General features: G+C 38.2%; 2 protein-coding genes across 4 annotated transcripts in view; one reads left to right on the top strand and one right to left on the bottom strand.

Annotated features, from left to right (window-relative positions):
• RASSF6 (Ras association domain family member 6) overlaps positions 1-18,740 on the bottom strand; it is a 63,186-nt gene that overhangs the window by 21,985 nt on the left and 22,461 nt on the right. For both annotated transcript variants that reach the window (XM_036852113.1, XM_036852111.1), the window contains exons 3-4: positions 10,598-10,676; positions 5,693-5,832 (exon numbers count right to left, since the gene is read on the bottom strand). In XM_036852113.1, the coding sequence (XP_036708008.1) occupies positions 5,693-5,832; positions 10,598-10,676 (219 nt within the window). The remainder of the gene's footprint in view (positions 1-5,692; positions 5,833-10,597; positions 10,677-18,740) is intronic.
• The window catches only part of LOC118895236 (alpha-fetoprotein-like), a 104,880-nt gene that overhangs the window by 71,905 nt on the left and 14,235 nt on the right, over positions 1-18,740 (top strand). The window contains exons 14-15 of one of the 2 annotated variants that reach the window (XR_005019911.1): positions 5,402-5,503; positions 14,169-14,261. The gene's annotated coding sequence lies outside the window, so the exon portion shown is untranslated. Of the gene's footprint in view, positions 1-5,401; positions 5,504-10,042; positions 10,247-14,168; positions 14,262-18,740 lie in introns of those variants that run through there. The other variant, XR_005019912.1, reaches the window with a different exon arrangement.

Here is an 18,740-nt window from a genome sequence, read left to right as displayed (position 1 = left end):
CTCTAGGTCCATCCACCTCTCTACAAATAACTCAATTTTGTTTCCTTTTATGGCTGAGTAATATTCCATTGTATATATATGTCACATCTTCTTTATCCATTCATCTGTCGATGGACACATATGGTCACCTTATCTTTGATAAGGGAGGCAAGAATATACAATAGAGAAAAGACAGGCTCTTCAATAAGTGGTGCTGGGAAAACTGGACAGCTACATGTAAAAGAAAGAAATTAGCACACTCCCTAACACCATACAGAATCCATTCTTATACAGATATCTCACAATGCTTTTAGGAGAGTTTAGATACAAAGTGTTTATTCTGCCAACTTGCACTAAGTTCCTGTTGTATTCAAAGCATTTTTAGGTAAAGTGACTCCAATATAGTGATATAAAGCCTATCTTTAAGACCCTTGAGCACTATAAAGAATGCAATTTATAAAGGAGGAAAGTGTATGAGAAACTTCTTTTCTGGAAAATCATGATTTATATAGGGTACTAACAATTTTCAATGCATTCTAATGCCCAGAATACATAAAACTGGGCAACTGCTTATTTTTACCAGTTGGGCCAACACTCATTGTTATTTTCTTTCTGGCTTTAGATAAGCTACTTATCTTCTCTGTGCATTAGTGTTCTCACCTATAAAATGGGGATGATTATAGTATGAGGTAGGATAAGGTTATTGAGAAGATTAAATGAGTTAATTTGTGTAAAATCCTTGAAAAAGTGCCCAACACGTAGTAAGCACTCAATATGTGTTAAAAACTATTGTGATCGTCCTCATCTTCATTGTCATCCTCATCATAATCCCCATCATCTGTATCCATTTCATGATAGGTCAGGAGCCATTAGGGATCCAAGGTATTCCTAGATGTCTCTAGGTTAATAGACACTATCGTAGCTGGGACCAGTCTTAGTCCTACTAAGAGTCTCTTCCATAATGTCTGTTTTCCTTATGACCAAAAAATATTCACCCATAGGGAATTTGTGGCATTAATTCTTCCCAAATGTCACTGGTGGCAACAACAACAAAAAATGCTTATTCATACGAATGGTGGCAAATATGAATAAACATGGTCCTTTTCTTCCTTGATCTCTGAATTCCTTTGATGTCTTTTTACAACTTCTGTATCATTTGGGCCTCATAATAAAAGCCTTATGACATAGATAAGATAATCCTAATTATTTGTTTATTAATTTTCTAGTAAGCTGTACTATACAGAATATAGCCAGTCAAAATAAATGTCTTAAAAGTCCAAGAACTTTAGGCAATAACTTTAACTCAAAAGAGAACTGTTTTGGTCCTGACTCAGACTCTAGTTATTCTTCCTTTTTCTTTTTTCTTTTCAATTGAAGTATAGTTAATTTACAATGTTTTAGGTGTATAGCAAAGTGATTAAGATATATATATATACGTATATATTTCCTTTTACAGATTCTTTTCCATTATAGGTTATTACAAGATATTGAATATAGTTCTTGTGCTATACAGGAGGCCCTTGTTGTTTACCTATTTTATATATAGTAGTGTGTATCTGTTAATCCCAAACTCCTAATTTATCCCTCCTCCAATTTTCCCCTTTGGTAACCGTAAGTTTGTTTTCTGTATCTGTGAGTCTATTTCTGTTTTGTAAATAAGTTCATTTGTATCATTTTTTTAGATTCCACATATAAGTGATATTTGTGGTATTTGTCTTTGTCTGACTTACTTCACTCAGTATGATGTTCTCCAGGTCCATCCACGTTGCTGCAAATGGAATTATTTAATTCTTTTTTATGGCTGAGTAATATTCCATTATATATATATATATATATATATATATATATATATATATATACATATATACACACACAACATCATCTTTATACATTCATCTTTTGATGGGCATTTAGGTTGCTTCCAAGTCTTGGCTACTGTAAATAGTGCCGCTATGAACATTGGGGTTCATGTATCTTTTCAAATTAGAGTTTTAATCTTCTACAGATATATGCCCAGGAGTGGGATTGCAGTATCATATGGTAACTCTATTTTTAGATTTTTAAGGAACCTCCATAATGTTCTCCATAGCGGCTGCACCAATTTACATTGCCACCAACAGTGTAGGAGGGCTCCCTTTTCTAGTTATTCTTATGATAGATAAAATTATCAATTTTCCCCAATCTATAGAAGATTAACTAAAAAAGGCAGATGTGATTATCATAGAAAGAGTGATAGCAATGGAAAAGACAGAATACCAACGAAAAATGGAAACTAAAAAGGCAAAGCACCCCAATGCTATCTCCCATGGGGGAAGATGACAGAGCCCAAGCACACCAGACCAGTGATGTGCTATAAATTCTTGGTAATCCTGCCCAACTTCACCCCTGTCCTCACCTTCTCTCAGCTTAGTGGTGTCACACAAATACAGAGAAACAAACATGCCTCAATATGGTCAGTGTTTGGCCCATTTTCCTTCCTACCATCTTAGCAAAAATAAACAACCCCCCCATCACCCCCAAACCCACCCGTTTTCAGCTCTGGATTGTGTAATTTGAAGCGTCTCCACATACAACTGTGCAAGTGACTAAGCTTGAAGGCAGTTACCCAAAGTTTTCCAAAGAAAACTGGTTGGGACTTCAAGTAATATCAAATAGTTTAACTTGCCCAAGCACAGGACTGTTAGTGTTGCCCTGATCAAGCTTCAGGATATACACCATTAGCAAATTTAAACTGTGGGGAGGTTTTCTAATGAGCTGCAAAATAAAAAGGAGGTAGAAATTTGACAGACACATAGAAGGTGGCCACTTCTCTACCCACATTGTAAAAGAAAAACACTACTGATGTCATTCAAATGTACACCTGTCCAGTTTTTGCTCTTTATGCCATTCTGCCATGACTTGTCCAATGCACGTCAAAGCAGACTTTGGGAAGACATTAAAAGCGGAAATGAAAACTGGTGCAAGCAAACATAACCTCAATAAAGCTGTTTTTACGAAAAATTTCCAAAACAAAATACTTGGACCAGATATGAGAGATCAAAGTACTGTCCGTAGAATTGTTTCCATAAAAGATCACAAGTGGTCACAGCTCAAACTGATTTATTTTTAAACTTATACCGCTCCCATTAAGCTGATTCAGTGTGACTCATTTCAAAGATAATTAAAACAAACTAGCTTGACAAACTGATGATTCTCCCCAACGGTGAATTGAAAGAAAAGATTGCAGCCCTTCCTGCAGCTGAGTACACAACTTCCACGTCTTTCATTCCACATTCCATATCCATCCACTGGAGATATTAATCTGTGATCCTGAGAGAGTAGAGGTATAAGTTCTGCCCACACAAACCCAGTGTGGGAAAGAGAACAATAAGAATTCTTAGGGAGTGAGGGAATAGTCCATTTCCTTACACAATTTCACTCAAGGCTCAGAGTTTAAATGAATACCACCTTGAGGGTGGCAACCAGAGTGAGGGTGTCTAGGATTGGATTGAAACAAAGTGGCTCTGCACCCCACTAGGGAATCAGAGACCAAGGATCTTTTTCTGACAGTTCTTACCCACCAGAAAAATCTGATACACTGCACTTCAAATATTCTCCCAGTAAGTCTCATTACTGTGGTAAAGGGCAAGCAAAGTTTTCTAGGGTAGTCTTTATCAACTTTATTATTTTTTTTCTCAGCTTTAAACTAAAGGAGATAATTTATGTTTGTTTCACATCACTGTTCTGATAAACAATAAGAAAAGGCAAATGGAGTCTATGGAAGGCACATCATAAGGAGATTAATTTATAATCTGCCACAGAATATGGAAAGGCAGCAATATACCTTGTCTACCTGGGCTTCTGAAACTCATCCTCAAATTCAGTGTTTCTAGGAACAAGGGTTTGAATTTTAATTGGAGAAATTAAAGAAAATATCTTGGGATATCCATTCAAAATCGTGATAGCTTAATGTGATAATACAGGTAGCTTACTGCATATCTTTGACATCCTCCCATAGTGTTCCACATTAATCAAGCGTTCATGATTCAAATAATTTAAATGCATCAAAAAGAGCTGGCTGCTCAGAGAACTTTGCAATGAGTTCTTAGGTAATAGGAAGAATGATAGCTAATTTTGCCAAATTCATACCTTGTACAGTTTCCTAAAAGCAGGGCCCAGGGGTAATTTTTACTTTTAAATGATGCTCCTCGTCCTTTAGAATCATCAGCCCCATCCATCTTCTAGTACCTGAAGGTGAGGGATGCAGGGCTTCATCAGGATGCCTAAGTCTGTGGTTTCTCTTCCGCTCTTCATAAGTACTGGACCCTTTGCCCTTCATTAGCTTGGATGGGAGACTAATCAGAAGTGGTAGATGGGGAGACAGTTTACCCAACAGAGCAGAGGTAATTTAACCACCAGGATTCCATGGGCTTCGTTCGATACTAAATTCTGAGTCCTCTCTTTGTGCCGACACACTGCTGAGCACTGGGATAAAGATGAATAAAGCATGCTCCTTACCCTTGAGGAGCTCACAGGCCAGAGGGGGAGGCAGGGGTTTAAAAATACAGTTAACGGCGTGCTCTGAAAGAGATATAGAAAAGTTGTCAGGGCACCTACTACAGGGTCAGAAGAGGCTCTCTGGAGAACGTGTTACCGACCTGAATCTTAAAGGATTGGTGGAAGAGTCTAGCAAACGGATGTCAAGAAGCAGATAGGCTTCCAGGCAGAGAGTCAGGAAAGTAAGAAACTGCATGATATGTGTAGGGAATTATAAAATGTTCAGAATTGCTGGAACCTCACATTTGAGAAAGATTGGCAAGGTGCAAATCATAGTGGGACTTCAGTGTTTTCCCCAAAGGAAAAGTGGTGCTTCCCTCAAGGTGATACCTGATTTTCCTTGGTTATGACCAAAGGTCAGATTGAGGAAAAGGTCAATCTCTGCTGCTCTCTCTCCATCCTCTCTCCTGCTAGAACTCCAGCTCATCTAGTTATGGATAGAAGGATGGATGAAGAGAACGCTTGATACCTCCATGTATACACGAAAGGGAGATGCGTTAGAAAGTCAAGGATTAAAAAGGAAAGGGAGAAGGGAGGGAGGAAGAAAACAATATTTATATCTGGATTTCTTTGGGAATATTTATTAATTTTTCTAAAAATTGTAAAGGATAATGAAAATATATATCTCAGCCCAACTTATATATTCAAGGTACAGGTGCATAAACCCACATAGAGTACTGTTTTGTGCATTTACTGTACTTCACATGCACTTTGTCCTGATCCTAACAGGACACAGCAATCAGATAGAACATAATTAAGTCTCCTTTCCAGAAAGCAGGAAAAGCCCTTTGTTCTAAGAAGAGGAGAAATTTAAATTTTATCCCCCCCTTTTTGGTGATAAGACCAGGGCTAATGAAATCTTGCCTTTACATTTTGTTTTTTCTAGTGAAAGAATGCAGTCTCCCAGAAGAGAAGGAATACAGCAGAGAGGTCAAGAGCCAGACCCTGGTGCCCATAGACCTGAGGTCCAGTCCAGTTCTGCTACATGGTAATTGGGGATCTTGCACAAACTACCTAACCTCTCAGAGCCCTGGTTTCTGAACACCTACATCCTAGAGTTGATGGGGGATTAAATGAGGTTGTATATAAACTTTAGAGCTTTCATCCTTGAGGTACACAAAAAAGGTAAATATGAAGATCATTTTCTAAGGAATTAAAATCATAAAAGGTAGCTCACCTTTTGGAAAAGACATCTGGTGACTTCAGCACAGTGAAAGAAGGGATTTGCTTCTCATCTTGTATTTTCAGTTGTATAGGCCGCTTTACTCCCCAGAAAATGTCCAGCGTTCCTTCAACAATTAGTTTACCATCGTCAGTCTAGGGAAGAAACCAATCACCTCAAACACTGTTTTTGTATTATTTATAGAGGCAAATGTTTTAACTGAAGATGTAGAAATGAAGTCTGTAAGACATCTTAATAGATAAAAAATAAATTCCCAGGTGGGACTGTTTGGCTTTTAAATTTATCTACAAAACAATTCTATTTTTGAAACATTCTTTTATTTTTGAAAACAGCTATAACCAGCAAAGTCATAATGGTAATGACATGCCCACCAGAGGGCACAGTATGCTAAAATATTTTCTGAACTCTGCTTCTTCAATTAAGTGGAATTTTAATTCTCTAATTCTATTTAGCTTAAAATTAAAGCAGAATTAAAAACTGTGCTAAAGTAGAAATCAGAAGAACAGCTATTGTTCAGTTTAGTGGCTATTTTCTCATTTCTGAACAGGAAAAATTTAGCTCACAAACTTATGCAGAACAAGTGAAATAATGTATGTAAAAACACAGTGTAAAATACACAACAAATTATATTTTTGAAAAAAATCAATAGCACTTGAATAATCTCTTTTAAGTTGGAAATATTATAACAAAAGAAGGAAATTCTATGCAAAGAAAAATTAGTAAACAGGATTGAACACTTACTTATCCTGTGGATGTAGATATTAATACCAAAGCACATTCCCATAGAATGTATTTTCTAATCTTTCTCTCTTATATATGTAAAAGTCTGTTACTAACGTAGTGTTATTATTATAGTAAATTTGGAAAATATAGAAAGAATATTCCAACTATCCAATAACTACTCTAACATGCAATAACTACTTGTTATTATGAAAAATCAATAATTAGAAAACATTATAAACACAAATGACTCAATTCTTATTTGAGAGTGTAATGAAAACTCCAGACTCTGGAATCAGACAGACCTGTGTTTGAACTCTGTCTCTGCCATTTCCTAGCTGTGTTCTCTTGGACAAGATGTCAAACACCTATAAAACTGGGCTGCTTCTTCTGAAGAATGAAATCATAACAATCCTTGATTCATAGGACCTCGTATTTAAAGTGCTCAATAAATGTTATTGCTTATTATTTCTTTGGCTGACAAACCTACTTTGGAGTCACTCCTGAAACAAAATTTTGCTCTTTCTCCCCCTTTTGAGTTCATATCTCAGATCACTGTGAGGTCAGGTACCAATCAGTTGTCCTTAACAGCCAAACATAATTTGCTCTCTGAAATGGCAGTACATGATGCAGAGCCTACATTTTAGTTATTGATGTATAAATCTTTTCGTGGCTTAATTATACTACAATGAATCCCTTATATCAAAAACTCATAGAATAACTGCTCTTCTGAGGTTATCTCACTTTTGCTTTCAAGAAGAAATACTCCAACTATTATCAGAAAATGAGGTTTTCTCATGTAAGGAATATCAGAATATTTTTTAATTTCAGAAACCATCTCTAGGACTTCCCTGGTGGCGCAGAGGTTAAGAATCCGCCTGCCAATGCAGGGGACACGGGTTCAAGCCCTGGTCCGGGAGGACCCCACATGCCATGGAGCAACGAGGCCTGTGCACCACAATTACTGAGCTTGTGCTCTAGAGCCCGTAAGCCACAACTACTGAGCCAGCGCTCTAGAGCCCGTAAGCCACAACTACTGAGGCTGCGTGCCACAACTACTGAAGCCTGTGCACCTAGAGCCCGTGCTCCACAAGAGAAGCCACTACAGTGAGAAGCCTGCACACCGCAACCAAGAGTAGCCGCCGTTCGCTGCAACTAGAGAAAGCCCGTGCGCAGCAACAAAGACCCAGTGCAGCCATAAATAAATAAATAAATTTAATTAAAAAAAAAAAAAAAGAAATCCTCCCTTTTGAAAGTAACTAAATAAATTATCCCTGAAGGCTTGTTTGTACTTATCTAATCTCATTGTCTCAATCTTTAGGCCTTTTCTCTTCTAGATCTACACCAATACCCTTGGTGATCTCAATGATCCTTATACGCCATCTCTAAACTAATAGCTCCCAACTTTAGATATACAGTCCAAACCTTCCCCTAAACTTCAGTTGTCAAACTTGACATCAAATTTAATATGTTCCTAATTAACTTTTGATCTTTCTTCCTGTAAATATTTTCCTTTCCCAGTCTTCCCCATCTTGGTAAATAGAACGCCCATCTTTCCAGTTGTTCAGGTCAACATTTTTAAAGTCACCATTAATCTTTCTTTCATACTTAACCTCTCAAAATCCAATACGTTAGCAAATCCTATTAGCTTTACCTTAAAAATATATCCCCAATATGGCTATACTCACTGTGGGTACTACCACAATTCTAGTTTATGCCATTGTCATTGTTTGCCTGATTATTGCAACAGTTTCTTTGTGGTCTACTTCATTCTTCTCTTGCCCCTCTATGTATTCCTAGTAGCTAGAGAGATCGTTTTATTTTTTACTTTTTTAACTTTTTATTTTATATTGGAGTATAGTTGGTTAACAATGTTGTGTTAGTTTCGGGTGTACAGCAAAGTGATTCAGCTATACATATATATGTATCTATTCTTTTTCAAATTCTTTTCCCATTTAGATTGTTACATAATATTGAGCAGGTTCCCTGTGCTGTACAGTAGGTCCTTGTTGGTTATCCACTTTAAATATAGCAGTGTGTACATGTCAATCCCAAACTCCCTAACTATCCCTCCCCCCTCTTCCCCCCGGTAACCATAAGTTCATTAGAGAGATCCTTTTAAAATGAATCTTTAGATAATACCACAACTCCTCAGTGGCTTTCCATCTCATTCCAAGTACAAGCTGAAGTCTTCACAATGATCTATAAGAGCCTACATGCTCTGGTGCCCTCTCCTTCTCAGTTCTCTCTATAGCTTCCTTGTTCTCTACTATCCCATTCCCACAAGGTCCCTGCTGCACTGGCTTCCCCACCGTACCTCAGTTACACCAGCCAGGCTCAGGACCTTTATTGGGCTGCTGGATATGTCTGTGCCTGGAATGTGTGTCCCACAGACTTCTACAAGGTTTGCTCCCTGACATCTTTCAGTCTTTGGTCAAATGTTCCTCTTTCCCCATCCACTTAGATTCCTGAGCCCTCTTCCCTGCTTTGTTATTCTCCACAGCCTTTCTTTTTTTGGCTGCATTGGGTCTTCATTGCTGCACGTGGGCTTTCTCTAGTTGCGGCGAGCAGGGGCTACTCTTTGTTGCGGTGCGTGGGCTTCTCATTGTGGTGGCTTCTCTTGTTGCAGAGCACGGGCTCTAGGTGCGCAGGCTTCAGTAGCTGCAGCAGGCAATTCAGTAGCTGTGTCACACAGGCTTAGTTGCTCCGCAGCATGTGGAATCTTCCCAGACCAGGGCTCGAACCCATGTCCCCTGCATTGACAGGCAGATTCTTAACCACTGTGCCACCAGGGAAGTCCCTCTCCACAGCCTTTATCGCCATTGGATACACAGTTTACTTTTTTGTTTCTTTTCTGACTACTAAAATGTAAGCAGCATGAAGGCAGGACATTGTCTAGTTTCTTCATTGCTATGTCTCTAGCTTTTAGAACAATGTCTGCTGTGTTGTATACAATAAATATTCATTAAATTAATTAATCAGAGATTTAGAAAGCTACATGCTATTCTCCATGGACTGCCCCTTTTAACAGTGCCCATCATTGTAACTAAGTCAGAGACTTGGAAAATTCCGGATTCTAACTTTATCGACAGTGAGTAAAGATGGAAAGATTAAGCAATCTGATATTCTCACTGTAAACTTTACTTCATACAGTTTTAAAAAATTATGTAAGACAGGACACTTTATTCTAAAAAATCAAATGACTTTTGCAAATTGAGCACTGATTCACAGAATAGGAAATGACATGCCTTGACTTATATGTTTGTCACATCAAAATTCAAACATTTTCCTAAAGGGAACAAACTTCTTAACATCATGAATTCTGTGGAAACAACTGAATTAAAATATAAAATCATTTTCTTAAAGTTTTGATCTTTTCTTAAATTTTATATTTTTACAGTTACCTATATGAGAGATCTAAGATACAGGATAATATTGAAATAATTTAAAATTAGGCCATTTAAAAAATTTAAGCCCATTTCTTTATAAAGGGATTAGTTATTTCCTACTTCTGTAGGAAATTACATTTGGGAAGGTAATTGAAATGTCCAATCAAACTAAATCATTTAAGCTCAGTAGTAAAGGCCAGAGAGGTTTATAAATTTCCTTCTGTTCCAATTGCAGATTTAAGCCAATGATGGCCTAAAGTCAATGCTGTACACATTTGAAGATCTGAAACATAGGTAGAAAGTTCTAATGTTCCCTAGGACCAGGAAGATATTGCAAAGATGTGAAGTGAGTCCCATTAGAATACAAGACTGAGTAGGAAGGCCTGTGGAGAATGAGGCATTAAAAAAACCAATCTAAGGCCACTTTGTACAGTAGCCTGCCAGTTGCAACCTTAAAAATGCTTGCTGAATTGTTTCTAGGATAGATTTTTAATGGAATTGCTGTTCAAAAGATGTTCATACTCTGTTTTTAAAGTAGAAAGCAAATATGTCATTAAAGTTGTTTTAAACTTTTTCCCATTCTAAAAAATACTTGGAAAGTCACAGATGTTTCAGGACTAGGATTTTGCAATATAGTCTAAAACTGAAAAATCATGATCAAGTTAAAGATTCACCTGTTTCTCCCAGACCATTTGCGTTATGGACTCCAACTTATCCTGACTTCTCTGTACTTTTATGGATTTTTTTCTCCTGTGAATCAAACTGTACTGCATTTCTTTGACGGGCTTACCTGTCCATATAAAATATGCAGATTTTTCTGGTTCCTATAAAAGATGTTATAGGTCTCCAATAAAGAATTAAGTTGTTCCCTAAAAAAACAATATTACATTCAGTTACAATCAGTCTTAGGCTCTTTAATCGTAGAAGGCAATAATGGTGCCTTCAGTTCAAAAACGTATGAGATAGGAAAAAATGGTTCAATGGCATCTTTACTATTCTGTCATTTTAATACAGGTCATTGAAAACTGAAGCCTTCTTAGGACATCAACAAGTGTTGAAGATGTTAATTCATAAATAAATAATCAAAGTAAAACAAATAAAATCTGGTCTTAGGTGGTTACTTTCCCTTAGTGAAGATGTGTGTTAATAATTTCAAAGTTGAATTTGATTTTTAAAAAGTCCTTCAAAATTTTCCATAATGAAGAAATGACTGGCTGCAAAGAGCTGTTTGAATTGAATATATAATCTAAAGCAGTGGTTCTCAACCCATTTAAGTCACAGTATCTTTTGAAACCCTGATGAAAGCTTTGGCTTCCCTGCAGGGGTTTGGGTTAATCCTATATATAAACACATAGTTTTGCATATACAATGTGTAGTAGCTAATTTATGTGCTATTTTGAAAGACTTTCCTGATAAACAAGGAAGGAGTTATTTTCCACGTGGCGTAAGTATAGGTTCTTTTTATCTGACAGTGACAAACTGACATTTAAAAATATTCTTTGTTTAAAATTCTGGAGTAAAAGGGAATTCCCTGGCTGTCCAGTGGTTAGGACTCCAGGCTTTCATGGCCAAGGGCCCAGATTTGATCGCTGTTCAGGGACCTAAGATCCCCCAAGCTGTGTAGTGCGGCCAAAAAAAAAAAAAAAAAAAGAAAAAACTTCTGGAATGTATACATCAAAATATTTCTAGTGGGTGGTAGGATTTGAGATGATTTTAAATATTTTTCTACTGTCCTCTCTGTTGTCAAGTTCTTCCCAGGGGTTGTTGTTGTTTTTATAAAATTTTGAGTTAGTTTTATTTTGACAGTTAACAATTAAAATATTTTCATAAGAGAATAAATAAATAAATAACCAAAGGATGGAAAATAACTGTAGGCAAAGTGGTGAGGAAAGTGTTCTGTAGCAGGAGGCAGCTGTAAAACAGATCTCATTTCACATTCCTTTTTTGTTTTAGAACATTTAATCAACCTAAATTAAGCACCTAGTATGTGCCTGACTTTATGCTTTCCACTGGAGATCCAGCAACAGCTCAGGAATGGTTGTTGCTCCTGAACATCTCACCCTCTGTGGCAGGTGGGCTCTGGCAACGGGAATGCTGGTTCCTGCCACACCTCCGTCCTCCCTTTGTGCTACCACAGCTCAAGATGCTGCTCTCACTCACCCTGCTGGTCCAAGCTATCTTCTCTCATCTGCATTATGGCAACAGTCTCCTAAAAGCCTCCCTGTGTTTGTTGTCTATTCTCAACCGCAGGAGTTATTTTAAGACAAACCTGATCACCTCTTTCCTTTGCTCAAAGTTCTTCAATATCGGGCTTCCCTGGTGGCGCAGTGGTTGAGAATCTGCCTGTCAATGCAGGGGACACGGGTTCGAGCCCTGGTCTGGGAGGATCCCACATGCCGCGGAGCGACTGGGCCCGTGAGCCACAATTGCTGAGCCTGCGCGTCTGGGGCCTGTGCTCCGCAACAAGAGAGGCCACGATAGTACGAGGCCCGCGCACCGCGATGAGGAGTGGCCCCCGCTTGCCGCAACTGGAGAAAGCCCTCCCACAGAAACGAAGACCCAACACAGCCAAAAATAAATAAATAAATAAAATTAAAAAAAAAAAAAAAAAAAAAAGTTCTTCAATATCTTCTCATCATTAGAATAAAAACCAATATGCTTCCAATGACTTCAAAGGCCAGTTGGGATCTGATCCCTGTTACACCTTCCATCTCATTTCTACTTCTCTTTCCTTCACTCACTGAACTCTAGCCACTGGCCTCCTTGATGTTCCTTGAGTACTCCAGGCACATTCTCACCCCAGGGCCTTTGTACATGCAGATCCCTCTGCCCAGAATGACCTCCCCCACGCCATCACACTGTTAGTGCATTCATTTTTTTTTAGCTATTTACTCCAAAGTCACCTGCTCAAGGAGTCCTTCTTGACAACCAAATCTGAAAGTTTGCCTTCTCCCAACATTCATATCCTGCTTTCCTCCTTACCTCTGCCCCTTGGTCACCATCTAACCTTGAATATATTTTATTTATTTATCTTATATTCTGTCTCCTTCACTAGACTGTAGCTCCAAGAGACTAGGCTTGCTTCCATGTTTCATTCACACTATGTTTCATGTGCCTGGAAGAGAGCATGGCACATAGTAAGAACTCAACAAACACCGGTTGAATGAAATGATCAGAAGAAGTCTTATTCCTAAAATAAAACCAAACATATCAACAGGTGGAAAGCTTTTTTATATAAGTTGTTTTATGGGGGAGACATCTCATGATATTAAACTTCCAGATATAGTAATTGATAAAATCCCTTTGATCTTCAATACCTGTCTCCCTCCCATAAGAATACTTGGCTCCATGAGGGCAGGAATTTTGGTCTATTTTATTCATTGCTGTCTTCCCAGTGCTTAGAGCAGAGCTTTGCGCATAGTGGGCTCTTATTCAATAAGCATTTAATGAATACTGAATGACAGAGTTCATGTATATTGATTTTTATGTTTGAGATCAGGTAAACATACTTTCCACTTGACTTTTCTGACTTGTAATTTTTAATGTGCACATTTCCAAGGATCAGGACACTCCACACAAACACCACAGAAAAAAATTCTACAGAATTCCTCCATGTTATTATTCCATTTCCCAACTGGCTTACTTTAGAATTTTAGTGCTGATGAATATTTCTGTTCTAAACATCACTGGGCACACAAGGGATTTTGTTTCATTGGAGTCATTGCTGTGGGATGGTTCCTTAAAATTAACATACTGGTAAAGAGCATGAAGACTTTTATAGCTCTCATTATTGGGTGCCAGGGCAGCATACGGAAATTTCCAGTTCACTTGGGATGCAACTCCTGATATGCTGAGCTGTGAGAGTTGTTATTAAAGTGAATGAATTTTTACATAAACTTATTCCCTCAGCTTCTGTTTCTGATTAAATTGCATGATAAGGTATGGTACAAGTATCCTTCAAAGTATTTACCTCAGGACCATGTTTGATTAGAAAGATTATTCTCTGGGAACAAGCTACTTGGAAAATGTTTCTGTATCTGAAGAAACCTGACTAGATCTTTCTGCACAGAAATAAGTCTCCAAATGACCCAGGGAGTCAGCAAACTGTGGTCCCAGGCCACCTGCTTTTGCAAATAAAGTTTTATTGGAATACAGCCACACTAATTTGTTTGCCTATTGTCTATAGCTGCTTTCTTTCTATAACTGCAGAGTTGAGTAGTTGTGATACAAACCATATGGCCCACAAAGCCTAAAATATTTATTATCTGACCCTTTACAGAGGTAGTTGGCCAACCTATAAACTATGTGTGACACAGGGTAACTAAATACCACAGAAATCTTCCATATTTTTCTCACCACAGGCAGGATCTTTCCGACTATCAATGAAACTTTGAAGGATTTTGGCATGTGGAAGAAGAAAAGAGTTCAGTCAAATAGCGTTGGGATAAAATTAGGTAAGTTAATGGTGCAATAAAGTGAGAAACTAGAAAAGAAAATCCAGAAGTTAGGTAAACAACTATAGTAATGGTGTATGCATTCCAAATATTAAAACTTCATCACATTTTAATCGTATGGACTTTACCAGAGGAACTTTGAAGATGATTAGTTTATGCACCTGATGAAGCAATGGGTTAATACAACACGAGGATAAAGTGTAGCCTGCAACATTCTCACTCGACTTGTTGGCATTAAGGGCACAAAGAGCTGAAGAAGTTATTGTCAAGTTGATTATCTCTTATCTGCTGACTGATTCGAATTTTGTCCTCTAACAGAAGACCTGTCCTAATGGTCATCATTCATACATTTGCTGTGTGAGCACAATAAAGAGGTCTCAGCCATACACTGAGGTGGGTGAGAGCTTGAAGGAATAGACTCTGCCTACTGTGCACTTTGGAGGGGAAGGATTAAGCAAGAAGAGTGTGAGGAGCTTACCAGGCAAAGAAAATATTAACAAGGACATTCTAGATATTTCTGTAGTTTTTGTGACAAAAGCTCAACGAGTTGGGACTCTAAGAGTAGAACATGTAAAATGGGGAATGGTGAGTGATGAAGAAGCAGGCAGGAACCTTGTGAACCATTTTAAGAAGCTTAAAATTCACCCTGCAGGCAATGGGCAGTTACCTGAGGTTGCAGGCAAGTGTAAGGTATGATGTGCCTAAGGGCCACTTGGGAGCTTATGGAAGACAGATTGCAGGACAAAACAACACGGAGGCAGCAAGATGAGTGGAACAATTGCAATGGTATTGGGGTAGAGAGCCAAGGCTATGTTCTGTGGAAAGGTGATCAAATGTCCCTCATGTACAGAAGAATCTAAAGTCTAGAAGAGACCTAAAATAAGTATAGGGATTATTTGGTTTAGGAGATCCAAAGGCCACCATTAAACTGTTATCTAGGCAGTCCCTAGTCAGGAAAGGGAAGACTGATTTAATATACATGGTGACTTGTCAGTGGTAGTTATAATGTATTTTTTAGGATTTAACTTAAATGTTAGCTATGGACCTCCCTATCTCATAAAAAAGGAAAAAAATCATCTGTGTACTTTTCCCTCTCAGCCCCAAAGAGTCCCCCACCCAGCCTAGACCAGACTGCTTAGCAGCTGTTCAACTGCCCTAACAAAGCTATAAAGTGGGTGATAAGAAATGAATTCCATATCCAGTCTTCTCAGTTTACAAATTTGTCTAGAAGCCACAGGGACACCCAAGAAGTTGGCATGGTACAAACAGCCTGTATATCAATACTTTATGTGTGATACATAAATTGATTTTCTAAGAAGAGCTTGGTTTTCTTGAACATGAAATACTGTATCATAATATATCGTAAGAATTTTAAAAAAACATTATCACATAATATATAACATGAATAGTGTTTTTATAAAACTAAGGAATAGCAAACTTCTATGTAAACTGGACTTCTAACTGAATGAACACATAGAATCATAAGCTTCCCTGGGACAGAAGCTGGCACTGTGCACTGACAGTACAGAGAGGGGACCCTGATAGATGCAGATGGACACACAGAATTAGTCATTACAGCTCCTGGGTGAGTGCTAACCAGGGAAGGACTTAACATGGGGGGGCGATAGGTATAGGGGAATGATGCCAGGGCTCCTGCTCCTTTAAGGTTCCCTGTTCCTGTTAAGGCTCCCAGCTCAGTTTTAATGAGTAAAAGTGGATCCAGAGTTGACTGTAAAATGCTTAGGTGTACTTTGCACTTTGTGGTCTGAATTGCATCTGCTCAGCAGATGGGAATTACCCACATTCTGACGTTCGTCATGAATAATGGGCTGAGCAAGAGAGGAGTTCCTCAATCTTATCACGCTATTTGGCCGGAAGAAACACTTTGTATTTAATTTTATAAACTGTAATATGCATTGACATATTGGACAGCATGAAGAGTGGAAATGAGTTATGCCCTGCATCCATAGATAGAATGAATGTCAAATTTTTGTTGTAATAAGAGTTCTCCCTCATTTTAGTAATGACTTACAGCATAGTTCAGTGGCTATCTGATCCTTTTCCTGGAAACCAAAAAACCCCATCTCATTCTTTACTAAATGATTCTTACAATTTGGACAAAGGCAAACCAGAAATACTGTTGTATGTTGTAGCCCAACACAAGCTTCAGAGATTGCCACATGACACAAAATAAACTTCAGTGGAAAATACAACCCAATGTAGGCACCAAAGGCAAATTTGGCCATGGCTGTGCTTCCTGAGTTTGTGTTATTTCTGCCTCTTGGAGACTTGCTGAAAAATGTTCAGGCTCCCAGCCAGGCAGACACCGAACCACATAGTGACAGCAGCACTAGAGACAGCATTCTGCTGTGTGTATTGCCATGTTTAAGAGCAGGAACCTAAAACATTCGAAAGAGTCTTTTCCGCGAGATGAGGAATTGAGGTAGAATAAAAATGCTAGCTTGCTGTCTTACACAGTCACCCCTCCCAATTTTGTTCATAATGTTACATTTTAGCAATGAGATTAACTATTTAATGTCAGGTTCAAAAAACTGAATTTGAAACTTAGAATTATTTTTACAAAAAACATATTAACACGTAAAGATAGCAAATTGATCATTTCCTGGGAATTAAGGTTGTGATTTTTTATTTTATGTGTTGTAGTTCTGTATACTTTTCAAACTCTATATAGTAAGTGCATAATACAGTCATAATGTTTTCATAATTTTGCTTCCATAAACATGTAATATGAACTCCTGTATGTTTTTGGAAAGGGGAACCAGGAAATATGGGGACAAAAGAACGAGTAAAGCCTTATCATTAAGCTCTTTGCCAAGACAAACCATCATTCCATATTACTGACGTCTGCAAGCAGTAGCAGAATTCTCTTAACCCACGTTATCCTTCGTTACTGTCAACTTGAATCCTGGAATTAAAATTGCAAACTCCTGCCACCCCGCTTCCATAAGTGGCTACAGCTCCAGTTCTTTTTGTCTTTGGCCTCATCTCCTGGCTCAAATGATGAGGAAAGAAGACTGCTTTTCAACCTTTTCTTAGAGACTTTCTTCAGCTAGCAAAGTAGGTTATTCATTTCCATTGCAAATGAAGGGATTGGGTTCCACAGTTTGAATACTGAGAAGCTGGGAAGGGAAGGGCTATCTCGATTGAAGCAAAAATGCAAAACCTGAATGATCAGGGAGCCCTGAATTTGTTTAACTCTCCCGACTTCCTTCAAAGGGCCGCCCTTTTTGAAAAGGAAGGGTTTTGAACATCTTTAGCAACTCTGCTCAAGTATCATTAATTATTGCTGGTGGTTGGGATGATGGTGCCTGTGATTTGTTTGCCTTTTTCTTCCAAGCAGTTCTATTCTAGACCCTAAGTCTCTGTCAGTGCTGACAATTGATAATGAAAAGGACCTGGGAGTTTCCTGAAATCCATTAGTAATCTAATCAGTAAGGTAATATAACTAGACTTGTCTCACCTCCACCACATAACCACCCTCTGGCTGCTTTTGGCCATTTTGTGACTTTTGTATTTTCTGAGGTATACATCTTTTTAAGATTACCCCTGTAAACAATGGCCCTGGAGCCATTAATGAATAGATCTATCAACTTCTCTCAGGTCCTTAACACCTAGAACTCAGATAAGAGCAAAAGGATTAAAGATTAAGGTATAATTTCACAATATTAAAAAGGAATTTGAAGTGACTGATGGCTAGTCGGTTGATAGAAAACAAAAACCCCCAAAATGTTTTCTTGATTATGAAAACTCCACTGTTTAAGAGGGGAGCTGTAGCTACTCAGAACAATGTCACTAGATGTTGGTAAGACATGGAAGAGGGGATAAAAAGGGAGAGGCAAAGAAGGATCGTATCATTTATTAAAATGCTCGTGCTTCTGAAGAAGACAGGAATGTGCCTTAGAGCTGATACCTGATTTTGAAGAGAATTCCTTTATAAGGGTAACTATCAGATTTTATATTTTAACACACCAGCTTGTTTTCTAACAACCTCAGATAAAGGAAGACACTTATCTACTCTCTTTCTCTCTATGGTTTGGCTTCTGAAGATTTTTATGAAAAATTCACAGCCTGTTATTCCAGTTGGCGGCTGCAATGCTCAGCTTCTGCATCAGACCTTGGTTTCTGTTATCACATGCCGCTGACTTCCTAAGGGCAGCCCAAACAGTTTGTGGACGGGGAAGAAAGAATGAGGGAAGTCTATGCTCTACAATCTCCTTTTCTGGCCTGAAACACAGAGAAGTGTGGTCTCTGGCTCGCAGCCCTGACACTATTTGCAAGTCAGTACTGATCTTTATATTCTATTCTAATCCAATGTAGGGACTTGAAACTACCTCCACTTCGATGGAAACTACCTCCACTTAGATGGAAACGCTTCGATGTTTCTTGTTGTAGCTGATGGTTTTGGAGAGAACAAAGAAATATTTAGTGCCCAAGAAAAAGCTGTTTGAAAACTACAGA

The sequence above is a fragment of the Balaenoptera musculus genome, chromosome 5, assembly GCF_009873245.2.
Source record: "Balaenoptera musculus isolate JJ_BM4_2016_0621 chromosome 5, mBalMus1.pri.v3, whole genome shotgun sequence".
Taxonomy (NCBI): domain Eukaryota; kingdom Metazoa; phylum Chordata; class Mammalia; order Artiodactyla; family Balaenopteridae; genus Balaenoptera; species Balaenoptera musculus.
The sequence above is the reverse complement of the archived record's forward strand: the minus strand, read 5'-3'. Positions and strand labels throughout refer to the sequence as shown.